We start from the raw sequence: 24,575 nt of genomic DNA on the forward strand, positions 1-24,575 counted from the left end.
CACTACAGCCCCATCCAACACTCATATCTAAGGTTGCATTGTTGTAGATAATGTAACGATTTACTTTTCTCATCCGCTTCACAATTGGTACATTGTCTTTTGTCTTTGTTTCTCTCTCCCCTCTAGAAACTTTGTTCTGTTCGACCGATCGACTCCGTTTCTCAATAAACATCAATTATAATACTAAGAAACCACAGCAGCGGCAGCTTCAAAACTCCACTGTGACACAGTAAAACTGTTTCGGCATAAAAGGCATACAGATATTCCATTCTGCTTGACCGAACAGCCGAACAGGACAACAACAACAACGAAAAAGGCCCACCGGAATTTTACTTTATCAAGACTTGGGTAATATTTGTTGCATTAATTTATCTTTTTTTTCTGGAATTGGTTATTTTAAATAATTTAAATAATAAATTTCATTTATTCAATTCATTGGCTGATTGATTTATTGTAAATAGAAAACTAAGATTTACAATTTAACATGTACACTATCAAGACTTCCCCGCCCCCTAAATTTGGTTGAATAAAATTTATATTTATTTGTATTTATTTATCTAATTTAATTTGATTTATAGTAAGTTAAGAATTTTACATAATTCAGTGGACCTTTTAGATTAAATTTGGTTGATAAAATGCGCATGAATTATTTTGTTAGAACAAGAAACTTTTACACACACATTTTAACCTGGTTTATCAGTCCCTTAATTGTTATTTTAAAATTTTGTTTTTTAAATGCGTAATGTGCACGCAACCTTCTACGTCGTTTCCCTTAAATTGCGCGGTACGTCACATCCGGTCCGCTGTCGCTTCCGGGTGCGGCGACGCCGACAAACCACAACACAACACGGCACGAACATGGATTAAAAAAAAAAAAAAAAAAAAAGCACACAAATTCCCACTCAAGAGGAGACGCCGGCGTCGCTCGGACTTTTGTCAAGACACAATGACACGCTTTGGAACGCGCGTCGCCGCCTCGTTTCGCCTTGTTTTGTCTCCTTAAGAGCGTTTTTTGATGTTGTTGTTTGTTTTTGTTTTTGTTCTGAACCGGTAAGCCGTCTGTCGTCTTCTTGCCACTTTAGCTCTGAGCCCGGTTAGCATTAGCTAACGGACAAATAGGCATTATCTGGGCCCCATTGTGACGTCACAGGAATTGAGCTCATTGAAAGCGACGTCAGCCAACAGGTGAGTCGGCTTTGTCCACTTAGTTTTTTTTTTTTTTTGCATGTGTCTAGTAGACAGTGGTCATTAAAATTCCGAATGAGTGTCAAGTACAACTACTTTGTTTACTATAGCTACTGTTTTTTTAGGCTCGCTGTGCTCTATTAATTTTCTTACGACTTTTTACCGTTACTCCCCAAATGTAATTAAAAATACTTAATTTTAATGACAATGGTGAGGACTTGGCAAATACAAGTACGTTAGTTACGGTACTTGTAGATTTTTCTGCTGTCTATACTGGAGGGTTTATTTTTTTTCCAAGTAATACTTTAATGTACTGAAGTTTCTTTCTTTCTTTTGTTTTCAAATGTATCTGTACTTAAAGGTCCTGTATTTTGGCTATTTTGACCTCCATAAAGTGACTCTTTAACATGGACTCTTTTAAATTAATCAGTGAGTCTATTGTTAGTTTTAAAAAATATAATATTAAAATATCACTTGAGAGTCAAAGACAAATTTGTGTTTACGCTTCACTAATGTTCATTGGTTCGGTTTTTCCGCGTCCATTCTGATGATTAAAACAGCGGCGTATATATGGAACTTTTCTAGATCTGCCTGCAAAAATGCAAAGAAACAAGTTACTAATTAAAAACAAAAAAAACCTACAAAAAGCACATTTCTATTTATGACGCCCCAATGAATAAAGATAATTTGGTAACATGATCAAAAAGCGTGAATGGTGATCATTTGCTCCACTGGCTGCTTTGTGTGGAGGAGAGTTACGTACGAATTGCTCTTGTTTTGTTTCTGAATGTGGAGTGACTCTCTGTAGTGCGTTTTTAGGTCTCAAAATGTCCGTCTGTTGTCATACGAGAGCAGTTCCAACTAGTGGAGACGAATTCCTTGTGTGTTTTTGACATACTTGGTACAAAGCTGGATCCGGTCTCGTGGGATGCACCCCAAAGTCCTGCGAAAAATTCTCGACTTTCGGAAGACAACGATGTTCTGCCTCCGCAGCGGAAGATGAACGGCCTGTCGGTCAGCGAGCTGTGCGGCCTCTTCTGCTGCCCGCCGTGTCCCGGCCGCATCGCGGCCAAGCTGGCCTTCCTGCCGCCGGAGCCCACGTACGCCTTCCTCCCGGATCCGGATCCGGAACCGGAACCGGAACCGGAATCGGGCCCGGGCGGCTCGGGGTCGAGCCTGCGCACTCGCGGCGAGTGGAAGCTCCACCTGACGGAGCGCGCCGAGTTCCAGTACACGCAGAGGGAGCTGGACACCGTGGAGGTGACGCTGGCGCGGTCCAGCCGAGGGAACGAAATCGGCTGCATGTACATCCGCTGTGTTCCCAAATCCAGGTGTGTGGAAACCGAGCCTTAACTGCTCTTTTTGAACTAAACCCAATTTCCTCCCAATCTCATATTAACGGCAAAATGAGCCCCACCTAGACGTTTATCGGCGCGCCGCATTTTGTTTTGCGTGCAGATTCACGGTGCTGTTTTCCCACGGCAACGCAGTGGACTTGGGCCAGATGAGCAGCTTCTACATCGGCCTGGGCACGCGCATCAACTGCGACATCTTCTCCTACGACTACTCCGGCTACGGCGTCAGCGCCGGCAAGCCCAGCGAGAAGGACCTCTACGCCGACATCGACGCCGCCTGGCACACCCTGCGCACTCGGTAGCGGCAAGCCCTTCCCTACTCGCCGACCTAAATTCCAGCATTTGTTCCGTGAACTCGTATGAATGTGTTCCCAACAGCGAGTTGTCTTCATGTAGCGTTTCAGGAGTGTGCAGACTTTTTCTATCCACTGCAGGTGCATCACGGCGCAGTTTTAAAAACAAATGTGTCCTCTTCCTGGCGCTTGCGCGCGTTGCCCGCCAGGTACGGCGTGAGCCCCGAGAGCATCATCCTGTACGGCCAGAGCATCGGTACGGTTCCCACGGTGGACCTGGCGTCCAGGTACGAGTGCGCCGCCGTGGTCCTCCACTCGCCGCTCACGTCGGGCATGAGGGTGGCGTTCCCCGACACCAAGAAGACGTACTGCTTCGACGCCTTCCCCAAGTGAGTCACTGTGGTGCCAAGTTAACAAGTACAAATACTCATACAGACAATTAGTGTTTTTTGTTTCTTTTGCTTTCTTTTGTGAGCATAAACTCGACATGAGCGAGCTTCGTTTACCGCACGGCAGAAGCGAACTAGCTTCACGACAAAATTGCGCAAGTACAGGTCCCACTTGTGTTTATGGCCACTCGCCACTCACGTTGGCTGTCAAACTAAACGCAACACAAAGCATCGTGCCTTTAACCAAAACCCCAAACTTTAAGTCTGCTAGCTTAATGCTAACACACGATGCCAAACACCACAGATGGGCTAACCAAACTAGCATCGATGTTATAAACCATCAAACAAGTGATGGCAACTTCAACGGTGCAGCAACACATGTCGAGCGACAATGCAACTGTACTCTGTCAAGTATTCTTCGTGCGCTAATATTATTGCAGCTTAGAAGCGACGCTCCCCTTGGTGTTTCTGCATCCGATTGTCCGTGTATGATCGTGTACGTACTACGTGTGCCCCTGGTGGCCAAAGTGCACACACCAGAAGGAATCACACAATCTATTGAATTGAAGCCTGAAATCATGATGCGCACGCTGTCAAATGATTTGCGTTCTTCATCGTTGTGTTATTGTGTTATCTGTTTCGATCACGCGCAGCCGTGCAGAGCGCTCGTTGTTTGCTTTCGCAACGGGCGAGGTCCGAGTCAACCGTGTCGCGTGTGTTCGGCAGCATCGAGAAAGTGTCCAAGATCTCGTCCCCCGTGCTGGTCATCCACGGCACCGAGGACGAGGTGATCGACTTCTCGCACGGCCTGGCGCTGTTCGAGCGCTGCCCCAAGGCCGTGGAGCCCCTGTGGGTGGAGGGCGCCGGGCACAACGACATCGAACTGTACGCGCAGTACCTGGAGCGCCTGCGACGCTTCATCGGACACGAGCTCGCCTGAGACGCCGCCCGTTCCGACTCCAAAACCGAGTACGGTGCTACGACTGTCCCAACTTAGGAGTTTTACGAGCTGTTGAGGTTTGTTTGTTTGTTTGTTTGTTTGTTTTAACCATACTGTAATGCCCTGGAACTGGGCAGTCCAGCACACAAATCCCAAACGACATTCTCAAGGACCTGCTGTGGGCCACTTTTCACGCCCAGACTCGCACGCAGACTTACGGGCAAACTGCTCGTCACTCACCAGGGCCCCGCCCCTTAAAGGCACACCTCCAACACGTGGAGACTACACTAATGACACTTTCTAAAAGTAGTTTATTTCTTCACGCTCTGTTTTGTTTTTTTACTAGGGATGAGCGAGTAGCGATACCGGGTCGAGGTGCCTGGCCTTATTTCAAGGTAGCGGGTACACGTGAAGGCTGTCGATACTTGCCGATAATCGGACATCAAGTGAGTCCTCCTCGCCAGGGGTTGGCGCTACACATCGGCGAGTCATCGGAATCACAAAGAAAGTTCTGATCGCAATTCTCTATCGTTGTGTTCTTGGATATTGGGACTCTGTATCGGCGAGTACTCCAAACAACTGGTGACCGACTCGATCACGGAATGAATTAAACTCCTAGATCAAGGTAAAACTGTCTACACTTTTTTTTTAAAGGGACTTTAATGAATAAAAAGCTGTTTTTAAGACTGTCTTTTTTTGTTTGTAAAATGATGAATGTGATGATTGCTCAGGTCATCCTCTTTTTGAGGATGGACATTTTATTTTTTTTAAAATGTCTGCTCATCTACCTTTGTGTTTCCCACCTTTTATTGAGCCCAGGTGCATAGTTTACAATTGAAAAAAAAAAATGCCACAACACAACCCCCCCCCCCCCCCCCCCCCCCCAAAAAAAAAGTATGACTAACGCAATAATGATCTCGTCTCGATTTACTCACAAATTTCAAATGTGAAAGCTATTGTTCTTATTTTATGACCGGCAAAAGGTGGATACACAGCTTAATTGTATTGTCTGCCATCTAGTGGAAGCGCGTTGAATTGTTCTGCCTGTCATAATTAGATGCACATTATTTGTAGTGAGTAAATGATTTTGGGTCAAATTTTCCCTCGGTGAATTGCGGTTAGGAATCACCGGTCTACCTCAAAGTCTGTCTTTTGTTTTCGAGTCTTTTGCGTGTGGCGACCAGCAAAGCAAAAATGTTTTGGCACTTCTCGAGTCGACGCGCTGTCTGAAATCTTCCTTTATGAATACGAATGACATGACTTTTCTAATCTTCTCTTCGTCACGTGAATGCTTTGAATGTGCTGCTTTATTGGCTCTCGAAAGTTTGCAAGCAAATAAAAGCTCCTCTTGCTCCGATCTGCTATTTCTTTATGTATTTGTTTTGATGACATCACAGAAGGGAACGCACATATTTTCCTCTTGTGATCAATTACCACGAAATGATTGTCAAAGATTTACTGTCGCACATCTGTCAACATAGTCAGATGGTTCAAAATGGATACAAAGTTATTAATAGTAGTTAATAAACGTTTGATAAAAACTAGTATTCGAAGCTTTACTGTAATGTTTATTATTGTTCTACTCCATTTTTGTACCAAGAGGCTCAGTCTGACATCAGGTTGTAAGGACAACATCTGAGCAAATGTTGACAGATGGAAGCTCAACTGCATTCGACGCGCACACAAAATCCTCTTCAGGGATTAAAAGCAGACGCATGTATTTAGTATTTCTTATTATACAAACGCTAGCATTTAATATTTCTTCTCAATATTATGACCGTTTTGCCAATTCGATGCCCAAACGGATTTAACCAAATATATAGGTAACTATAAAAATGAAAAAGTGTATAGTGGAGTGAAATCAAATATAGCAATTTGATGTAACAATAACAGGCACTGATAATAGTGCAGTACCGTTAAAAGTACTAGTTTCGACGGTTAATGCTTTTACCGTATATATCGTTAGCCTTAATAGCATAATTGCCAAATTCGTTTTTAGTTTACTGTTACCAAATATAAAATACCAATGTTCTTGCAATAAAATGTGTTTTTCTGGAAAACATTTCAATATGATTTGGGCAACTATGCTTTTAGGATAACGATATGTAAACATGTAGTAAAATTCAATGTATGGTGTGTACAATACTGTTTAAAAAAAAAAAAAACAACAATAATAACAGGGGATTATGCCCCTCCCATCTCTAAATATGTAAATTTGCAAATGCCGAACCGCGAATATGTGGGGGTCCACTGAACAGCATCAAATTACCCTAATTCAATTCAATTCGGTGTATCTTAGACCTCTTCAATGTGACATTTCGTCGTGTATTCGACGTGATGATTGGATGTTGTGGGCGTCGACGACATTAAACAAGGAATAAGAAGACAAAACAACGTCTAATCATGATAAATGAATAATTTATTGATTCAGGTAGAGGAGGAAGACTCTTTGGTAATGAAGAAAGTAATTTTGAGTGCAAGTGCTGCACGGAAGTCAATGGGAAGTTGACCAGACGCGAGAATGTTTCATTGCGCTCTCATTGAGGACTTGAAAGAATGAAGTTCCTGATGTTTGTGTCATCGGGCGGAAAAAAGAGCAAAAGGAAAAAAGGCTCAAACGGATGACTTTCACTTGACGTTTTTCCTCCATAGCAGCGCTTCGGTGACACGTAGCAACTTGAAAAAAAGTTGGTTTTTTTAATACAAATCTCGAAATTTAGCCAAAATGAGCTTTTATTTCTCATAACGCGATGGCATTTTCTCACTTTTTTTTCTGTAATGATTTTTCAACATAAAAAAATGTGGTTTTGTTCTCCAGCATTTCAAAGGCAGCTTCTTGTCCAGAATACAATTTGTCTTTGGTATATATTCTGACTTTTTTTCTGGAAATTCGTTTTTAATTCTTGTAAATTACAACTGTTCGTCGAGTAATATCATACGGTTTCCTAATTTTAAAATTGATTTGATGCCTGTAATATTATGACTTTGCACTTAGATTTTATCGTAGTGATGTGACTTTATTCATGACTTTAGAAAAAATATAGATTTTTTTCTAATAATATTACTAATGTATATTTTAGAAATATACATTGTCCTAAAAAAATAACAACAGATTTTTTTTCGAGTTGGACATTTGTTGAAGAAATAAAATGTTATTATTATGACGTTCATTTTTTTTTAAACTCTTTTTTTCTCAAATTATTTTTCATTGTAACATTATGTCTTGTCTCAAATGACTCAAATTTTTCCCCCCCGCAAAAATCAGACTTGCAACATTTCAACATTTTCTCCCCGTGTTTTGGATGAGAAATAAAATGTTATTCTCGCAAAATTATGGCTCATGATGGAACGTTTTCTGAAGATAAAACGTTTTGTTCTCAAAGATTTTCCCCTCATACTAATGCAAATATTTCTGGAAAAAAAAATTCAAACGTTTAATATCATTGTTGTTGTTGTTGTTGTAGCAACTCCCCCCCCCCGTTATAGTCTGACATTTTGGAGTGATATTTCCAAAAATATGGGTGATTTGATGTCAGAATGATTGTATTTGCAAATAGCTTGACATTTCCCACACGCAGGCCTCACAATGACTTTTCAAATGTTTTATTTATGTATTATTGACTTGTTTTTATTCTTTTCTCGGTGCGTCTGTCACAGTTTGCCGAGTGCTGCTCTGGAGGTTTTGCAAAGGCATCACATCATTTTTTTTTCCCTCTACTTTTTCTTCCTGAATTAATGACACTAAAATCCTCCAGCAGCCTCCAAATACAAAACAAAACAACCCCATAAAATACAAAAAGCAACACTGCCATTTTCATGTTCTGTATTTACATCCCATTGGCGTCTCGGGCCAAGTGACAAGTGCAACTCTGTGCCGTTCGTTTCGTAGCGAGATTCCGATTCTGACAGCAAGGCCACTGACGAGCCAATCAGAATGCACGCCAGGCATCCGTCATGCGGCTCGAGATCTCTCTCTCACAGCTACTCTCACTCTCATGTGCTCTCTTACACGCACACACACACAGTCCTACTCACATAAAGACTGTTGTAGGTTCCAGGTTTATCTATATTAAGAATATTATTAATAACAATAATAATGATAAGAGAATACTGTTGTTGGCGCTGAGGAGCTTTGGACAGGCTCCCTTGTTTTTTCTTTTTTTCATGTGCAAATCCCATGTGTAGTAAGGCCAGGAGGCCACCGGGGGTCGCTGTTCCCTCCTCTCTGATGCTTGGCAGACGTCACCGGTCACAGCATTCAGTCGCCATTTTAATTTGGCCACAGTCCTCCTCGTGGAAAAAAAATAGCATTACGATTCGGATATGTTACGAACAAATGTTTTGGGGGCTTCTTCCTGCAGGCGTCCATTTTGCGCTCCAGAGTAGTGTTGCGTTCACAGTGTGACTTTGCTGAGTCTGAGCGACAGGCTGGAGCGGTGGTGGTGCGTTCGGGGCAGCGTGGAGCTGCAGCGCACCCGCATCTGCACCGGAACGCCGCCGCCGCGCACACGCAGCAGGAAGTCGAAGTTGGCTGACGTGTTCATGGCGTAGAAGACGTTGGCGTTGTCCGGGATGATCAACTCTGACGTGAGGGGAAAAAGACCATATCGGCGTGTTATAATATCGGATTCAAATCTGGACCAAAATCCGGATATGAAATGATATTCGATCAGTGATTCTTAAAAGAATCACTGCCTGAATACAGTTCAGTTGTATTTAACTTTCAACCTCAATACATTTGTATTGAATCTCTCTAAGAGCCGTTTGTTTTTCAAGATGTTTTTTCATCATTTTTATGTAACTTTATGTGCAATATATTTTCATTGAATCATTCTTTAAATCGTTTTTTCTTTCTGTTTAAGCATAACTAATAACAACAGCTAATATGACATTTAATGATTTCAAGAACATTTGTCAAATACAAATACATTTGAATATGAAGCACATTTAATATTCAAGTTCTTACACACATACAAATAATTCATATTGGATAGAATTGAATTGCCATCATATATTTGTAGAATACTTCAAATTACATTAAATATATATAATACAACAATATCGTTGCTATTATATATTCAAATACCATAAATAAAAAGATATTTTCTGTTAAATTGGAAAAATACAAATATAGAATTACAAAAACTTCAGTAAAAAAGGTCATATGTAATATATTAAGTATTAGCAATAATGAAATGATCATAATCATCAATAATGTATAGAATTAACTCCCATTCATAAACATTATATTCAATACATTTTCACTCCAATTTGCAATTTCCAATAGTGTAAAAATCTATGAAACTGTATGAACATAGGATTCCACCCGAGAGCAACAATAAAAACTTTTGTATTATGAATGACGAATTTATTGACCTTTATTTACGTTTGTCTGTGTGCAGGACTGAGCTCGCACCCCCCCCCCCCACCCCCCGCGGTGAAATTCGGACGCCCGAAAGGCACCTCGCGCCGACATTGACGCTAACGGCTCCATCCCCGCAAGCGCGGCCGCGCCGACGGGCATCGAAGGCCATCGCGTTCTGCCGGGCGACGTGTGGACTTTGCGCCGGCGATTACCTCGCTCGTCAGAGATGACCTGCACCAGCTCGTAGCCGTCCTCGGGCTCCCGCTCCAGGTTGTGCTTGGCCATGGCTCGGGAAATCACCGCCCTCGTCTTGTCTTGACTCGTCAGCTGACGAGAAAAACAAACAGGAATCAAGTCCAAAGAGCCTTGGGACCACGCTGAAAACGATTCCAACAATCTCCTTTGATGTACAGTCAAGTGTGTTATGAATACAATTGATTATTATCATTACGAATAACGTGTAATAATAATAATTTGTTTTGTTGTTTTTTTTAAATAAGAAAAATAACACTGCACTATTGTACTTTATAAAAACATACAGTAGTAACATAAATAAATAGAATGTAAACGAGTCAAAAGTTTCCGCTGGTATTTTTCATGCTTTTTAATTCAACGGACATTGCGCTGCTCGGCCACCGGGGAGCAGTAGAATGCATACGTAGAATACGCGTCGATTTGATGACACAAAGACAGTCACATTAGTTGTTTTTTGAAGAAAATAAAGAATCTATGCTCTGTCTGTGCGTGTTGCTGCACTGTTTGTGTTCAAAACCCCCATTTAATGTCTAACTAGCATGACACCCGTGCTCGTTTCGCACTCTGTGGTAGCAGTGAGCGAGCAGAGCTTGGTAAGACGACTTCATGTATTTTGTAAAGTCTCGAGTCACGTAATTGCAATATTAGGCCGTTTTCTCATGACATGATGACTCCATTAGAGCGTTACAGCGTTTTGCTCACATTGCCATTTGATTATCCGAACATTACAAGTTTGTTGTAGGAAGTTTGATTTTGACATTATTGCAATATCAGGTTTTTGTTCATGACAGGAAAAAAAAATAAATAAATATTGATTTTCTATCAATATGACGCTATATAGTTTTTGAAAACTAAAATCTTGTCTTTATTTGATTCTGGAAAAAGTAACATGTCGTTCTTCGAACGTTCCGACTTTCCGCAAAGACGACGAGGACTTTACCAGGATGCTCTTGTAGAGGTTTCCGTTGCCGTGCTCCAGGCTGACTCTGACGATGCAGGCGTCCTGGGCCTGCGTGTTGTACGCCGGCGTTTGGCCGGGGGACGAGGGGGACACGGGCGTGAGGGACACGGAGCGCCGGTGGGTGCACGGGGGTCCCGGGAGCGGGGGGGACACGGGCGTCGTGGAAACGCTGGTGCCGGACGAGCCCGTGTCCATGGAATGCAGCGAAGTGCAAGAGGAAGATTCGGAGAGCTGAAGACATACGAGGCAAACGTGACTTGTTCGAATGCGGCGTTTTGAACCACCACGACGACGACGACGACGACGACGATCCTCTTAATTCTCATTTTGAACGTATTCTCATAACATCCAAAGATGCCGGCGCTCACCTTGTTCTGCTGGGCGTCGGCGCCGTGGGCGGGGGTGAGCCCCTCGCATTCTGAAGGGCTGCCGGAGTCGCTGGACGACACGCTGACGGAGTCCATGCTCTCCCCCGAGCTGCCGGTCGGGGGCGAGCGCGGCGTCTCTCGCACCGGAGAACTGGACGCGGCGCTGTCTGCGCCCAGGAACAGCCTGGAAACAACATGCCCAAATTCATTGCCTAATCTTCTACTCAAAAGCTGTGCCGATCTGAAATCCGACGTGATGCGACGCCGCCATCTACAGGGGTCTCTTTGTCATTACACAGGTTCACAAACCGGAATTTCACGGACAAGCCGGACCTCTCCCGCGCCTCGCCGTTGAAAAACGCACTCGACCGACACAAACGTCCGCGTTAAATAATGATTTCATTAAAATGTATGGCAGATAAAAGTGAAATAAAAATGGTACCTTAATACATTTTATTAAAACAGCGTCAGCCTCACAGTTCTGAGGACCCGGGTTCGATCCCCGGCCCCGCCTGTGTGGACTTTGCATGTCCTCCCCGTGCCCGCGTGGCTTTCCTCCCGCATCCCACAAACATGCGTGCTAGGTTCATTGGAGACTCTAAATTGCCCGTAGGCGTGACTGTGAGTGCGAATGGTCGTATGTTTGTATGTGCCCTGCGATTGGCTGGCGACCGGTTCAGGGTGTACCCCGCCTCCCGCCCGATGACAGCTGCAAATAAACTTTGAAAGGGTAGTATGTATGTTGATGTACTCACAGGCTGAGTCTCTTCACCATGCTTTTTCGGGGCTTGGGTGACGCCGGGCCGCTATCGGCGAGGCCTTCGATTTCACATGACAGGGCGTAACTGCAATGGAAAGATCCGAAAACATTAGCGCGGCGAAGGGACTTCGATGGACACACAAGAGATCAGTGGGCAGTGCTCAAGTGACCCAAGAAGAAGAATACATTGTGCGTGTGGACAATAGAAGCACTCAGCTATGACCTCATGCACGAGTTTCTTTGTTGCCTAATAGATGACGACAATAGCGCTCGGTGGAGCGAAGACCTCCGCCGAGGGTCAACTGGTAAAAAAAAAAGCAAAAACATTTGTGGAGCGCCCTATTTCCTAAGTTCCTGTGCCATCGTCAGCGCGCATTAGGACAGGAAAAAGGTAGAAGAGGACAACGGACGACCTTAATTGTGAAGCACATCTATGCTACTTTCCGTTAGCCCATCTATGGCATTGTGTTGCGAGCATTAAGCGAGCGGCTATTTGTTAGACGAAATTGTTTGGGTGAACATTTTGGTGTTAAATTATCCAAGTTTAAGTGTGCTCTAAAATGTTTTGAACATGTTTCAAGCTTGTGGTAGGGGTAAAGCTATTTTGAAAAAAAAAAAAAAAAGTCTATCTATATTGGAGATGGCTTAGACAAAGCAACAGATGGTGGTCATGAAGCCCATTGGTTACCTTTCCTCCTCAGTGAGCAGAGTCTGGCCCTTGAACCAGCGCAGGAACGCCTGATCCGGGCTCAGGCAGTAGCTGTTACAGGCCGACTGCAGCAGCTTGATCTGAGCGATCACCTCGAACTCCTGCGCGGTCAAACATACAAACCGATCAAACGGGAGCCCCTCACGCCGGGAGCGGATCGCGCGGCAGATTTGGCGCTTACCCTTCGTCGCTTCTCGAAGTTGATGAGACCACCCTGCGGAGGGCACAAAGAGCGAGCTGTCAGGACCGGCGCACATCGCAGGCCAGCGGCCGGCTTAGACAAACAACATTAGGGCGCACCGCTCGCACGAACCGACCGACCGACCGCAAATTCCTCACACGCGCACACACACACGCTCTTGGGGGGGGGGGGGGGAATTAATAAAATAAAAGGCGCCCCAGTTTGCGACGGCGGCTTACACGGATGCTCGCTGTGATGTGAAACACCTGCACAATTGAACAACATTGCTCCTAGCGACGACAACAACAACAACAACAACAACAAAAAGTCCCCCAAAAATGTTTTGGTTCTTTTCTTCAATAAGGAAAATAACACTCTATAATATTGTATATTACAAAAAAACAGTAATCAAATAATATAAATGAAACATATTGCGTATCATGAATAATTCATTCATTGCAATTGCGGTGTGTGCGCCTTGACCACCTGGGGGCAGTACAATGCAGACATATGGATGGATATACATGGGGACGGTTATCACTCCTCAGTAAGGTGCAGTCGCAGAGGACAAAGAATATATATGCTCAACTTACTAAAAATGTGCTATTGTTGGTTGTTTCAATTTCATTATCTTTGTCTTATGTTGTAATGTGTAATCAAATAAAAGAAAAGAAAAGAAAAAGTCAAAAGAGCTCATTTTTGCCGATTGGAAAAGGCCTAATATCGGCTATTGAACTGGCCGACCGCTCGATTGGTCCGCCACTAGTTCTAACAAACACCGCCGCGTAGATGCTATTTGTTAGCCTGTTTGTGGCGTTTTGCATTGTTTGTTAGCATTAAGAGGACTTTCCCAGGCAAAGCTAAACACAAAATGTGCACATCTTTGTTGTATTTTGTAGTTTGTCAGTAAACTGCAGCTAGTTGTGAAGTGAATTGAGTTTGTTACCATACAGTGGTTTGTTACCTCGACTCGGTCCGGAAGTGCTGTGTCGAGCATGGTCAAGTCGGTCAGAAAGGTCCCCAAGTAAGGTATGGTTCCTTGCATGGCTCCCTACGGAGGAAATGACAAATAATTATTCACCAGCGTGGTGTTCAAAAATATCCCGTCAAACCCACTTTTAGCCGTGGCTTCCAGCCTTTGTCTCACCATTTCCTTCTGCAGCCGAAGTCTCTTGTGGGTGCGTTTTTGATGCTCCTTGGCGCAACTCTCCAGACTGGCAAACTTTGAAGTGCCTTCCTGTGGGGGCCAACGGGGAGGAAGAAAATAACTTTGGTCATGGAAATTGGAAACTTCTGCGACTGAGGCAAAGTGCAGTTTGAGTCTCCGTTGTCTTTTAAGTTAAGAATGAGCTACTTTATAGCAGGAGGCGCGTTATCACCGAGTGAATTCTCAGTAAACCCAAAATGGGTTTATAACAAGGAGAAAAGCCTTTAATAGTCCATTAAGGGCAAATGTAAGATCACAATGTTTATGCTGCACTTGCGCTACGGACTCATGGTGGGATGTCCGAAAGAGGGGACACGTACACAAAACTGCATTTATTGGTACAGTCCATTTGAAATAACCGGGTCCGCGTGGAAATTGGTGTCCAGATATCATGAAATCCCCTCTGCATGAAGTTATTTCGTAAACTGTATTTTTTTTTTTTTTAAATGCTCAAGGTTCCCAAAAAGATTGTTTGTTGTCAGGACTGCTGACAGTCACAGTCTATTTGCAACCCTCTCAAACACCACAAGATGGAGCCAGGGCCCTAATAAATAGTCAAGTGGTAATTGGTGCCAAGGACGTATGTAGAAGTGATAGATCTTGTCTGAGAGACAAGCTTTGTATGTCAGGGAAGAGCTACGTTCAGCCTGGGTCGTTAGCGGAAGTTGCGGAAAGTCTTATATACAGTGGTATGTTTGCGGTTTTGTAAATGACACTGAACATTAAAGTGTAAGATAAAACTCACCCTCATGAGCAGCTCTCTGCTGGTCAGGTAGTTGTTGTGATCGGAAAAGATGTCCGACAGCTCCTCAAAGGTCTGCGTGCCGTCTCTGCCGAGCATCGAGCGCGAGTCAAGACGTCAAAGGCTGCCTGATTCGATTTGAAACTAAATCAGGAGGCTTACTTGTGTACGCAGCTCCACGCTCTCTTCAGCCTGTACAGCGGGTTGGACTGCAACGCCGACACGATGGCTCGCAGGGAGGAGAAATTTTTACGTATGCGACATTCCTGTTAGGAGACACCCAATGGTTAGTTAGTTTTTTAGGGGGCCTTTAAGAGGCGGGACGTAGCGGCTTGGCGTGTGATGTCGGCGAGAGCGTGTGAGCGTTGGGACGTGAACTGTGACCCACAGCGGCCGCTACGCGAGTGTGCTCATTGTGTTCAATAATCAGCTAAAATGTACTTTGGCGACTGCGGCTCTCTTTTCCCACATGCGAGCGCATTAGAGTAAGTATCTGGCAAAAAGCCATGAAAAACCTGATCTAATAACAAAAACATCCACTGGGGGAAATTCACGGCTCACAGCGGCAGCCAGCAAATTGTTTGAAAAAATCCAAATAATAAAGGGAACAAAAATCAATTGTGGGAAACTGTTATAGATAAACATAGGCAGGTAGCGGGCGTGCCTGATGTTTCGTCCGGCGCCCCGACCTGAGCGATGTCGATCCAGCGCTGAATGACGCGCGCTCGGACGTGCGGTCGTATCTGTCGGCGCTTCAGCACGGTGCTGACCACGCAGGCCGCCACGGCGTTGAACTGCGTGATGGTGGCGCGGACGGTGGGGGCGCTGTGCTTGTTCCGCTTCTTGTCCCTCTGGGACCAGATGGAGCCCAGGCAGTGGTGCGGCACCACTTTTTTGAACAGCAGCTGCGGTCAGAACAAAACAGGATAGCGTTACGCGCCCGCTTCCCTTTTAAAACACCGCCCCGCGACGGCGTGGGCCGCTTGCACTTACCGCGTCCATGTAGGTCAGCTGCTCGGCCACCAGGTCGGACTGAAACGACAAGAAGTCCTCCTGAACCTCCATGTCGACTTCATCCTGCTCGCCCAGGCAGTAGGAACTGGTCCCATGGAACCCAGCTGAAAAACAAAGAGTGGAAGAATGAAAATCTTCAGATGACACAGCGTTGATAGTTGGAGAATTTGACCATTCAGAGAACTGCTCAAATTTGGCACTGAATCCTAAAATTGGAAGCCAGCGCGAGAACAACAGAACGGGAGCGATGATGTGTCTGAGCCTGGCGCTGGCATCCTTTTGCTCAGAGAGGTGGCGAGATGTCCCGAGACAAAAGCATTGGCTGTTCGCATCCGGTTCAAAATGGGATAACCCAAGTACAGAAATATTTCGGGGGGAAGAAAAAAAGCATCGACACTTTGAACACGTCCAACAATGGCTACCGTCGGGTTCGTCCGCGCCGGCCCGGACCCGCAGCTGCTCCAGCAGGCCCTCGGCCCGTCGCGAGGCCTCAGAGCCGGGCAGGCCTCTGCGGAGGTAGTCCGTCAGCCTGTGTAGGCAGGGGTAGTCCGGAGGCTCCTGGAAGTCTTCAGGACACTGGTCCAGCCAGGCACGCAGGATCGAGGCTAAGGCGCTGTGAAAACACAAAGCCGTGTCTTTAGACATGGACGTCCGTGAAAAGGGCTACAAAAGCTCAAGAAATCGCACTTTCTGATGGCTCCGTTGCTTTCCGACACTTGGCCTTGTTTGGCTCCTGGCTCATTTTCGTCTGCACTTCCGTATCTGCAACAACAACAACAACAACAAAAATGTGATCCCCCATTCAGGTTCCATTCCACACCCATCCGTGATACAGAAACCCTAAAAATAACTAAATGTTACCCTGCCAAACACACTGAACTGTAAACATTGTATTTCAACAGAAACATCTGCGATACAGCAGGGGTGTCGCAGTAAACCGGACTTGATCTGAGTGCGGGTGTCGCTACCTGTCAAGCAGCAGCTGCAGTACCGTCCGCGTGCTGGCGAAGGCTCGGTAGGTGGACAGGAAGATGGACGTGTACGTGAGGTCGTTGTCGCCGAACGCCGTCAGTAGCGTCTCCACCAGACGCTCCAGAGTCCCGGCGCGGATACTTCGGATCTTGCAGGTCTCCAGCTGGCTCACCGTGTGGCCGGGAGGCAAGCGGTCGCCCTCCGCCTAATCACCAATCAACACGCACATAAGCGTGCTTATGTATGCTATGCTATGCTATGCTATGCTATGTATGAAAGTCACGTGTAGGGCGGAAGCGATTGAATGCTTGAAGAATCCAGTGGTCTACCAAATATACCATGGATTATTTGGATTCAAAAATAATGATTTGGCATTATTAAACACACACTCAGTATCTGTACTAACACATTCGCAATCATGTCATTTTCTTTTCATTGTCTATTACATTATTGTCGTCTCAATTAAACACATAACCGACACGAAGCGTCGTTAATCTTTGCCCTTAATCTATCGGTTAGCGTAACCGTTAACGCGGTTCGGCTGTCTTCGCAAACCGTGCACGTTGACAAGTCTCCTGTGCACAATTTTCTCCCAAAATCAAGTCAGGTCTCGTGAATACCGAGTCAAAGTGAAGTCGAGTCTTTCCTAACTTTTAGTCGACCGAGTCTCGGGTCCTAAAATTGTCCGCTGTCTGACTCGAGTCAAGTCGAGTGACTCGAGTCCCCCACCTCTGCCGTGTCGTATCCGCTGTTTGTTTTTGGAGCGCGACGGAGGAGGTCATTCCACTGAAAACAAGCAAATATGCCGGAACAGAAAGAGGGAGGAACAATCCTGACCTATATTGCTTCTTTTCCCCCACTTATCCAGATGTGTCCTACTATTGCGACTTGAGACCGAGTAGTTGCAGCGCATCCAGAAAGGGACTTGTCGAAGTAGAAGAACAAAAAGTGGCACAGACCAAGAGGAGGGCGGGAGCTCAGCGAGGTTAGCACGCGAGGGCAGGAAACCCTCCAATCTGCTTTTAATCACAGCGGACCCCTCCTCCTCCTCTTTCTCCAAGGCCCAAGTTGTCCCAGCACTCCCCTCTGATAACAAGTAAAGAAAAACACTTATCCGTCACCGCGAGCTGGCGCAGGGATTCGCCGTGCAAAAATCAGCTGCACATGCGATGACTTTGCAAAGCGAACCCGCAGACAGGCGTTTAAGCACTTCCTCGAGCGTGCGGGATGGGTGGGTGTCAAGCGCTTGTACGCTGGCAAATGACTGCTGCTAATAAATACACAAGATGGACAAACAGCAAGAGAAATGGGGGGGGGGGGGAGTGTAAAATAACCAATTACAGTGCATAGCCGTGGTTTGCTACTCACACATTTTTGTGCTCATTCTGTAATACCCCAAGATGCCACCAAAAAAGAAAGTAACAATTGGTGTCAAGGAAGTATTGTTGAAGTGGTACATCTCGACTGAGATGCTAACGTCTTTGCATGTCCGGGAGGAGCCACGTACTTTCAAGGGTAACGTAACATGGATTTGAAATGATATTCAAGTGTTTTGGGGGTCACACTTTGTGATATAGTTATGGTTTTCACAAGCAGACATTGGCCACTTTGCAAGCCGTTTGCGTGCACCTTGACTGTTCTTTCAGGACCCGCAGAAGATTGATTGCCTTCTGTGTTCAGTCTAAGCGCTGAACCGACCAAAAGGAAGAGCAGACTCTTTTCTTTCACCCCCCAAAAATGTTTCTGTTCTTTAGCAATCAGCAGCAGAACATGTATGATTTCCCCCAAAACCTTGGTTTCCGAGTATTCTCTGTTTCTGGATTGTAACACAGCAAACTGTGAAGCAACAAAAACAAGACGAAGAAAAGGGCTCTTTACAGCTAAATAATTTATTGACAGATACCCTATTAAGAAACGAGCCGTGAACGGCGGCGACTCATGGCATGGCTCGAGTTGAACGTCATTTTTTTTTTTTTTTTTTACGTGCTTTTCCTAATTCACTCCATGAACTGCGTCATCGGCTCTCATGAAATCGACACATACTTTCTACGTCCTACCACAACACATACTGTGTTTATGTCATACATACAGAGTCTGTTAGAGTGTCAGGTGCCGAATCCTGTCCAACTGCCAACGCCTTGGCATTTCTCTCCCTGATTATCAAAATGATAAACCGACATTTACCACCTAATCTTGATGTGCTACTCCAAAGTTGTACTGATCTCAAATCTAAGTGATGCAACACCACCATCTACAGAGATCTGTTAGTCATTGCAGTAGTTTCCATAACTACATTTCACAATGTGAGCGAGACCGTCTTTCACGCCTAACCCGTTGAAAAACCTACTTGACACATTTAGACCTTGGCAGTAAACGGTTGCCCTCCAATTGAGGAATACAAACATCCAACTAAGGCAGTGAATGAGTTAGAATACATCTACATGGGGAAAAAAACAAGTTTCTTCGGATTTTCTGCGAGCTACAAAATAACTTCAAAACAAAACAATCAAATGGATTTTGACGTCGGACCCGAGGAAGGGCCTGCCGCCTCACAATCTGCTCTAATTCCCTCCCAAGGAGTTTGATGGGCTTGAGACCTGCTCCAGTTCTTCTTCACCAAACTCACTCAAGCGCACTTTTGGAGCTGGGCCGAAGTCATGCTGGAACAGAAGCGCCCAACTCAATTCGTGGGGAGAATTGTTCAAAAGATCTTGACGAGATCAAGAATTAAGATTCGAGGTTTCCAGCAGCTTGTGCAATCCCTGATCCATTTATTCATAGTTGATTGTGAGGGTGTCTCCTTTCTTTTGTCCATATAGAGCAGTGCTTCTCAAATAGTGGGGCGCGACCCCCCTGCGATGCCAGGGTTGGGCGTGTGAGACCCTGAAGAACATGATTTGCCCTACTAGAATAAAGTGTCATTGCACATCCACTGCAGTAGTTGGCAGTGGTGCTCTTGTTGCTCTCTGCAAAACATTCCTTGTGACTTTTTTGATAGGAACAGAAAAATCAAGTCGTTTTGTTCATTTGTTCTTTTTGGTAAATGAAAGAGTTTTCTACATTGCTATTCATGTCGGGCAAACATGTTTACAGTTTAAACGACTTATTTATTCATTCTTCTTTTTTTTTCGATTTCACGGACATTGATGCACTTTATTTTCTGTTACAGACTGAAAACAACATTAATAAATGTATTCTTTATTGCAAGATGATCTATATCATTTTTTGCACTTTCTTCAATGTTTATAAGGATTAGATTAGACTTTATATACAATGTTATATGTGCGGGTCGCAAATGAGTTTCTTCTTCCTGGGGGGGTCAATTGAGAAGCAGTGATATAGAGCCACGTAACTCCACACGTTCTCATGTTGGCCCCCATACAACTGGCAACTCATTGCAGGTTCTCTTTTCACAGCCAAATTTTTCCCTTGTAGTGAAAAAAAAAAAAAAAGGGCCTTCTGAACACAACACCCAACTTTCTCGTTTAAACAACAGACGTTTTTTTTCTAACCAATCATTTGTGTTAATGCCTCTCATGACGTTTGTTCACGCGCCCCTGTGGCCAAATCCCCCGCACAGGTAGCTCATGGCGGTTTACTGAAAATACTGCTGAGCGTGTCACAATGCCACGTAAACAACAGCGTGAAGGGAACAGAAATGTCTTTTTGCGTACGGACACGAAATGCGCAACTCAAGGAAAAGCCTTTAATGCCTTTTAATGCCGGAGCAGCATTTCATCTAACTGCTGCTGCAAAGGGGGACAGAGGGTGGGATGGATGAGGAGAAGGGGGCTGAGCAGTTCGTTTGCCAAGCTCGGAAAGTCAGGAAATCACATGCTTTGGCTAAAAGAGAAAGAACGGCGTCGGTGCAAACTGCTGCTAAAGGTGAAGTCCAGACTGGGAGATTTACAACTCAAATGTTAAAACAACACAATGCAGAGAGAGGCGCCAGCGCACAATGGAAGGCCTCAAAAACAATGGAGAGAAGTTTAATAACCGGATGTCTCAATGCGTCCGCACACGACATTTCACTTGGAACGACTCGACACATTTGCCACTAAGACCCAAATCGGAGCTTCAACACAAACCCGAAAAAGGGGCCAAAGCGGCGACTCGCAATTTGAAAAATCTTGTGAGTCAAAGTAGCACTGTATTATTTTTCTGATGACTTTTGACTTCGACTCCGTATATTTTAAAACAGTTTATCCGTCTCGTCTGAAAAAACACATACATGTCAGGTGTATTTGTCTTTTTCCAGTTGTCATCATTAGCTCATTTAGCATTTCAGTTCCAGTCAACATTAGCAAGTCCCGATCAGATCACGTGATCAGAAATCAGATCATGTAATTTTTAGCTGATAGATACTGAGTGAAAAAGATTTTTTTCCATTTCTTAACCTTTAAAGGTCATAATTACCGTAATTTCTCGTGTATAATGCGCATTTCACCCCCCCCCCCAAAAAAAATTGTCAAGTCAATAGTGCGCATTATACATACGTATAGGGGCAAATGGAAAAAAACTTTCACATTTTATAAATCTATGCCATGTCTAGTGGTTATGAAAAAGCTGTACACTTTCATTCCAAAATGCCACCGCCACCTAGTGGTTATAAAAAAGGTGTAGCCTACACTTTCATTCCAATATGACAGGGGTACGTATGACTCCATATATGTGCAGTTGTGCCCATAAGTTTACATACCCTGGCAGAATTTGTGAAAGATTTTATTATTATTATTATTATTTTTTATTTTATTTTATTTTTTTTTTTAAAGATGACTGATGACTGAACAACAACTGTCATTCATTTCTTTTTGGTTATGTTTTGTTTAATCATAATGCTTTTCTGAAATGCTTGACCGTTTAATTTGAATCCCATTAAAATAAAATTAAATGTGTTTCGCCTGGTCCTTCATGTTTTCTTTAAAGAATTGTACCCATCTTACAAATTCTGCCTGGGTAATCAAACATATGAGAACAACTGTGTTTTCTAGTTTACGCAATAAAAGTAGGGCTGTGAATTTCAAAATTAAAAAAGGATTAAGTGTTCAAACCAAGTGCTTAACTTCAGAATAATTATTTGAAAAAAACTAACAAAATACAGCAATTCCTTGTGTGTTTTGGACATACTTGGCAAATAAAGATGATTCTGATTCTGATAATACTTCATGTTTTGATCATATGGGTAGAAGCAAAATCATGCGTTGTAAAAATGCATTATACATGGGTAGAAGGGTTTTCCAGAATTTTGAGGTCAACTTTGGGGGTGCGTATTATACATGGCTGCGCATTATACACGAGAAAGTACGGTACACAAAATAAACCCGAGGTACAAATATACTATAATTTATAATACACAATGTAATGTTTTGGCCAGACAGCCAGAAAACCACATCCCCACAAGTGCTGGGATTCCACAAAAATGCTTGTTGTTTATTCAAGCTGCAACTTTTTAAGACCAGTTGTACAGCACCTATTTATTCATACACAAACCCCAAAAAGGAGACCACATGCAAAGGAGCTGGATCAGTACTTCCACTTTCGTAAGTATCTGTGCAGTGAAGGTGTTCAGGGACTCACCCCCAGCCATCTCGCGCCCTTGTTGGCCGCCTGTTGAATCTGAACCCGCTTTAGCGTCACATTGTAGATGGCTCCTTCCTCCACTTCCTCCCCCCAGTCCTGTACGGAGCTCTGCAACCAGGAAAAAGCACAGTTCGCGTTAGAGGTTGTGTTCTCTTTGCAGTTTCTTTGTTAGTCGGCAAGGTCCAAGAAGAACTCAATAGGTACCCGATTACATTTACACTTTGTGGAGGGTTGACACGTGGGCAAAGAAACTACCCCTTAACATTTACAGTCGATGGAAATTCCAATGAAGGTGCAGATCCAGGATTTTTATCGTAGCATCATCGACATGGAAAACGGGCGGTTATTGTAATGGTTTTTGTCATTTTCTCCTTAGCTAGCAAAAAAACAATCAAGTTCCACATACATTTGTGGCAGGTTGACACATGGACCCAGGATTATTTGTAGAATCATTAAATGTGTATTTTCCATTTTTTTTAGGCATTGCAACACGGCAAAACCTGTTAAATTCGAATGTAACATTTATTTGGGATCCATTTTAGCTTACTGTACACTGGTATGGCATATCACACAAAACTACACAGTATATAAAAGACCTTTTGAAACACAGTTTATTGGACATTTCCCTTAATTTCTTCGTGAAAATGCTTCAATCTCAACAACTATACTCAGCCATATGCAGGAGATGGCACTGATCCAAATTAAGACTGTTCGGCCTTGGTGGAGGTCACTCTACTGATTGTCATTCTGACTACCTCAGCATTTTTGGGCTGATCATTTTCCTTAGTTCATCGGTGGATAATGTACACATTGGAATGACAAAAATCTGTTGGTGCTCATCCAAACTAGGATTGTTCGGTCTCAGTGTTCTGTTTCTACAGACAATGGCTTAGCTTGGAAATATTCACTCATTCCGGACTCCCTAATAACGAATTTTTTTTTATAGTGGATCTAGATTGTTCATTAAGATTGCCAATACAAATTGCTGTAAAGTGATTGCGGAGTAGGGAATGAGTGCATGATTCTGAACGCATCATTCCCTACTCCCTAATCACAATATATGGATTAGGATAGACACAGCAGCTGGCGCACTTTCTAACCCTGAACAATAGTTTAAGAAAATCAACATGTAATAATCACATTGATACACCAGCTGCTACAGCCACAACTGACACCCAGGCATTTAACGCGCAGACTGGCTAACTGCTAAACTGAGCTCACCACAGCCAATTCTCCAATCTCATTCGCTGACTCCCACGTCACTCACCAGGCCACGCCCCGCCTTTTAAAGCCACCCACACGCAAAGTCACAGATACTCCAGTGTAAAATGTGAGGATGACGACTCCAAGTGGACAACAATAATACCTGCTCCTCACATGTACATTTTGTTGTTTAATAGTGCCAAATCAATTTGTAGCCGATTAATCGTTGGGATAATCAAAAGAATAATCGATTTTAAAATGATGCAGCTTCACCCATTACACATTTGAAGAGCACTACAAAATAGCAAACTCACTAGACAGAGGCTAAGGACTATGGAGTGATTCCTAACACGGCCTATGATACACCCATATCTATAAAGTCATACGTCACTACCACGGAGACAAAAACAGAACTACAACGGCTTCAAGTAAGTACATTAGAAAGGACACAAGTGCTGTAAGCATCAAGAAGTTCCCAACCCCCAACACTGCAACATGCCATGCCTTACTCCCTCCCTCGCCTTCACTCCCTTTAATTCCCCATCCATCTCTTTTACTGTGTCCCTGTCTGGGTGGAGGTGAAGCCGGAGCTCCGCAACCTTCAGGGAGCCGTGAAAGGTTGACGAGCACAGAGCCGGAATACGGGCAGACTCCCAAATGAGCCCCGATGCGACAACTCTGCATCAGACTTTTACTGGGAGCGCTTCTGTAAAAATCAGCACGCAGCATGACTGCACTCGCCGACTTAGGAACCCAAATTGCTCATGGGTGTATCTTATTGGCTCACTCACCACACATTTTAGATTTCATGAATGTTAGTTGTGCTATGCATCACTGGTTTATAAACCGTAAACTGTGAACCCCCGCCTATTGACAAAAATCACTGAAAGACTCACTGCACTCTAGAGGTCTTTTGATATCACAAGATGCCACGAAGCCGTGGCTAATAGGCATTGGTGTCAAGGAAGTATGTTTATGGTGATATATCGCGACTGTTCTAAGATCGTCATGTGTCGAGGAGCTAGGTTTAGCCTGGGTTGTTAGTTTACGTTACAGAGTCTTGCCCATGTGTATGTTTTTACTCTGCTGATGGATC

The 24,575-nt window shown here is 44.1% G+C and overlaps 2 protein-coding genes across 11 annotated transcripts in view; one reads left to right on the plus strand and one right to left on the minus strand.

Annotated features, from left to right (window-relative positions):
• Positions 1-812: 812 nt before the first annotated feature.
• Positions 813-9,745, plus strand: abhd17ab (abhydrolase domain containing 17A, depalmitoylase b). Of its 8 annotated transcripts, none has more exons than XR_009789279.1 (6): positions 813-1,185; positions 2,179-2,516; positions 2,644-2,838; positions 3,043-3,222; positions 4,509-4,787; positions 9,565-9,745. XR_009789279.1 is itself a non-coding variant. In XM_061778594.1 (5 exons), exons 2-5 carry the CDS (start codon positions 2,185-2,187, stop codon positions 4,675-4,677), a joined length of 876 nt encoding a protein of 291 aa, XP_061634578.1. In that variant the 5' UTR covers positions 813-1,185; positions 2,179-2,184; the 3' UTR covers positions 4,678-5,519. The 8 variants fall into 8 exon arrangements, 6 of the variants coding, with proteins under 6 accessions (XP_061634578.1, XP_061634576.1, XP_061634574.1 ...); XR_009789278.1 differs by lacking the exon at positions 9,565-9,745 and adding an exon at positions 3,949-4,239 and having other exon boundaries at positions 822-1,185; positions 4,509-4,647; XM_061778594.1 differs by lacking the exon at positions 9,565-9,745 and having other exon boundaries at positions 4,509-5,519.
• rgl1 (ral guanine nucleotide dissociation stimulator-like 1) overlaps positions 6,564-24,575 on the minus strand; it is a 44,814-nt gene continuing 26,802 nt past the window's right edge. For all 3 annotated transcript variants that reach the window (XM_061778547.1, XM_061778546.1, XM_061778548.1), the window contains 17 exons: positions 22,274-22,384; positions 16,693-16,901; positions 16,412-16,486; positions 16,147-16,337; positions 15,704-15,828; positions 15,400-15,615; positions 14,873-14,976; positions 14,714-14,798; positions 13,909-13,998; positions 13,726-13,812; positions 12,762-12,794; positions 12,560-12,681; positions 11,867-11,956; positions 11,112-11,295; positions 10,723-10,974; positions 9,740-9,854; positions 6,564-8,744 (listed from right to left, as the gene is read on the minus strand). In XM_061778547.1, coding sequence (XP_061634531.1) covers positions 8,557-8,744; positions 9,740-9,854; positions 10,723-10,974; positions 11,112-11,295; positions 11,867-11,956; positions 12,560-12,681; positions 12,762-12,794; positions 13,726-13,812; positions 13,909-13,998; positions 14,714-14,798; positions 14,873-14,976; positions 15,400-15,615; positions 15,704-15,828; positions 16,147-16,337; positions 16,412-16,486; positions 16,693-16,901; positions 22,274-22,384 — 2,277 coding nt within the window. In that variant the 3' untranslated portion in view covers positions 6,564-8,556. The remainder of the gene's footprint in view (positions 8,745-9,739; positions 9,855-10,722; positions 10,975-11,111; positions 11,296-11,866; positions 11,957-12,559; positions 12,682-12,761; positions 12,795-13,725; positions 13,813-13,908; positions 13,999-14,713; positions 14,799-14,872; positions 14,977-15,399; positions 15,616-15,703; positions 15,829-16,146; positions 16,338-16,411; positions 16,487-16,692; positions 16,902-22,273; positions 22,385-24,575) is intronic.

The sequence above is a fragment of the Phyllopteryx taeniolatus genome, chromosome 7 (genome assembly GCF_024500385.1).
Source record: "Phyllopteryx taeniolatus isolate TA_2022b chromosome 7, UOR_Ptae_1.2, whole genome shotgun sequence".
NCBI classification, from domain to species: Eukaryota; Metazoa; Chordata; class Actinopteri; order Syngnathiformes; family Syngnathidae; genus Phyllopteryx; species Phyllopteryx taeniolatus.